Source organism: Phytophthora parasitica, assembly GCF_000247585.1.
Source record: "Phytophthora parasitica INRA-310 unplaced genomic scaffold supercont2.23, whole genome shotgun sequence".
Lineage (NCBI taxonomy): Eukaryota > Oomycota > Peronosporomycetes > Peronosporales > Peronosporaceae > Phytophthora > Phytophthora nicotianae.
Genome location: NW_008649009.1, coordinates 224,248 through 226,887, shown reverse-complemented (window position 1 = coordinate 226,887; position 2,640 = coordinate 224,248). Strand labels below are relative to the sequence as shown.

Here is a 2,640-nt window from a genome sequence, read left to right as displayed (position 1 = left end):
GCCCGGGCACATTCTATGGAAGCTAATCGTCTAATTTAAATCGTCCTTAAAATTAGGTGTACTATCCCTAAATATTGACTGAACTGCGTCAAAAAAACTAATGGGATTCAAACTGCGGAGAGTTTGAGCGCATGGTGCTCATCCGTACCAGTTTCTAGTGCAACAAAAAAAATATGCTCAGGTGCGCTAAACCGGGGGCTTTTCAATGGTGTGCTTACCGCTTTCTGCCGAGGTCAGGCTTCAAAGTTATCGGCAAATATATATATAAACGTCATTTTGAAGCGGGCGAGAAGTACCTCTGTTAAGGAAAGACATATTTTTCTATAAAAAAATGTCGCGAGAGCTCCTCGTTCCTTTTCGGGATCCAAGATGTCCAGAGGTTCGCTGTCGGTCTAAGCGGGGGGCCTGTTAAAACCTACCGTGGAAGCTCAAAGTCGATTTTGAGTTGAAAACCATCAAGTTAGTGTGGCTGTACCAATCAACAAAGACTTGGAATACTCCCCCAGTAGCAATAAATTAGCGGTTCCTGTTGACCAGTCCCTTACAAACCCAAGATATTATTCCCTCTCACCCCTCAAAAGTAAAATGGAATAAATTTGAAGTCAAATATTCTTATTCTGGGGTGCTTAACTATGGTAAAGTCATAACTATACAAGAGCATTATTGCTGCCACGTCAGATCCGAATGTTGAACCGATGAAAGCCTATTTAGACTACTTTGGACGTGATTCGAACTTTAGGACCACGGAGAAATGCTCAACATTCACTCCAATTTGCACACCTGTGACGACAACACCCTCTTCTGAAGAGTCTTCGCCCCACGAAATACAATTGGCAAGTACCTGGTCGGGTGTAAACTGGCGCACGCCTCGTGCCGCGATTTGGTGGCCAACTGCGAGACCGGAAGTGAGTCCAGTGCTGTTCAGCGTATCAATAGTTTCCAAGACCGTAGATTCTTTGAGCCTATGAATTTAGCTCTGGGACAAACTAGGTATGTGAGCATGGTGCTAACATATTTGTACAGCAGTCGTTGAGTGTTGGTGAGTGTGAGATGGACTGGCCGGGCTAGAGAGGAGGATATATTTGTGTGGTGAGGCAAAACTGGCAATAGAAGAGCAAAACAGGGTAAATCGCCAGTAACGAGCTACATTCCAAACTGAAGGTAGTCGGATCCATTTTGTGGTACATTCGAGGACAGAAATACCTTTAGACATGAATAAATTCGGGTCTACCAACGCTATGACTACCGAGGGGATCGTCTGTAGTTGGTTGTCTTTTTACGACCACGAGAGCTTTTTAGGTTTTGACTATGTTTCTACTTTGCATGTTTGCCGTGATTTACGGTATCAACTCGACTCTACTTGGATATGCTATATCACGACGCATGACCACATAATCTGATGTATTCGTTTAAACATGTGAACAAACTTTTCTCATATCTTCTGAGAAATGCCCACTACGCTAAATGACATGATGAATCCGCTTAGCTAACATTCAAACGCGCGTGGAGAATAAGCTGGCCACCCTCAGACGACCGCGGAATCCACAGCAGTAGGGAACCACCTCCCGTACCAGGCAGACCGAAGAGACCAGGGCGCCAGCGATCGAGGTACAATGTCTTGTCCCCCAGCTCCTCTACCGTAGACGTCCACGTGACGTTGCCGTTAGCAGGCACCTTGACCTCCTTGAGCTTGTCACCACCAGACTTAATCACCACAGACACATCGTACTTGTCAACACTCTCGAAGTAAACCGTGACGGAGCCATCACCCTTCTTCTTCCAGACACCGTAGCTTCCCAGGAATGCCTGGTCAACAGTGTTCAAACCCAGGGCGTCGTACAGAGTGCCGTCGTCGATCTCTCCGAGGTATTCGGTGGGACCACAAATGGGCTGAACGAATTCGGAAGCCATCCAGGCAATACCCGTAGGGTCGAAAATGGAGAGAATGAAGAGACCCATGTTCGAGTACTCGAGAGCTTTTTCCTTCTTGGTCACGGACTTGCCCATGTCAGTCGTGCCGTCCTCAATCAGCTGGTCAACAATCACACCGATCGTCTTTCGCAGCAGGTTACGGGTCTTGTACGAAGACGCACTCGTCTTGTTGGTCCAGATCTCACCCATGCAGTGGTTGGTAACAATAGGGATGTCATCAGTAATGATGGGCGACTTGCTCACCTCGACGCGCACATCATTCTGAGCAGCATTGGGCGTATTGTTGCGGATTTCGTAGACCTTGCCCATGACGCGGTTCGTGAGGGTTCTCATCTCGTAGCCACACGTACCGTTTTTAGTGTTGAGGAACGTGTCAAGCTCGATAGTGTCGCCGTTAAGCGCAGTAGTGTTGAGAGCGCCCGACTCACGAAGCATGAGCATGACGTTGTTCGAAGAAGCGAAAATGGTCTCACCGATCATGACAGCCATCATGACAATGGCCGACACGACAGCCAGAATGGTGGCCGAGAACTGAAGCTTGGGAGGGATCTTGATGCCGAGGCATGAGCAAATAGCCAGGGGCAAGTCAAGAATGACGATCTGCAACTGGAAGGCCTTGTCCATCAGCTTCTCTGTGTCGGTCGTCGGGATCGTGGTCTGCTTGTAACGCAGATAGTAAATAAGCGACTTGACGGCATTCACGACGTT

The 2,640-nt window shown here is 47.9% G+C and overlaps 1 protein-coding gene across 1 annotated transcript in view; it reads right to left on the bottom strand.

The window, feature by feature from the left end:
* Positions 1 to 1,375: 1,375 nt before the first annotated feature.
* The window catches only part of PPTG_22778 (hypothetical protein), a gene marked incomplete at its 5' end in the record, with an annotated part of 3,175 nt that continues 1,910 nt past the window's right edge, over positions 1,376 to 2,640 (bottom strand). The window contains one exon of the mRNA XM_008906233.1: positions 1,376 to 2,589. Coding sequence (XP_008904481.1) covers positions 1,483 to 2,589 — 1,107 coding nt within the window. The 3' untranslated portion in view covers positions 1,376 to 1,482. The remainder of the gene's footprint in view (positions 2,590 to 2,640) is intronic.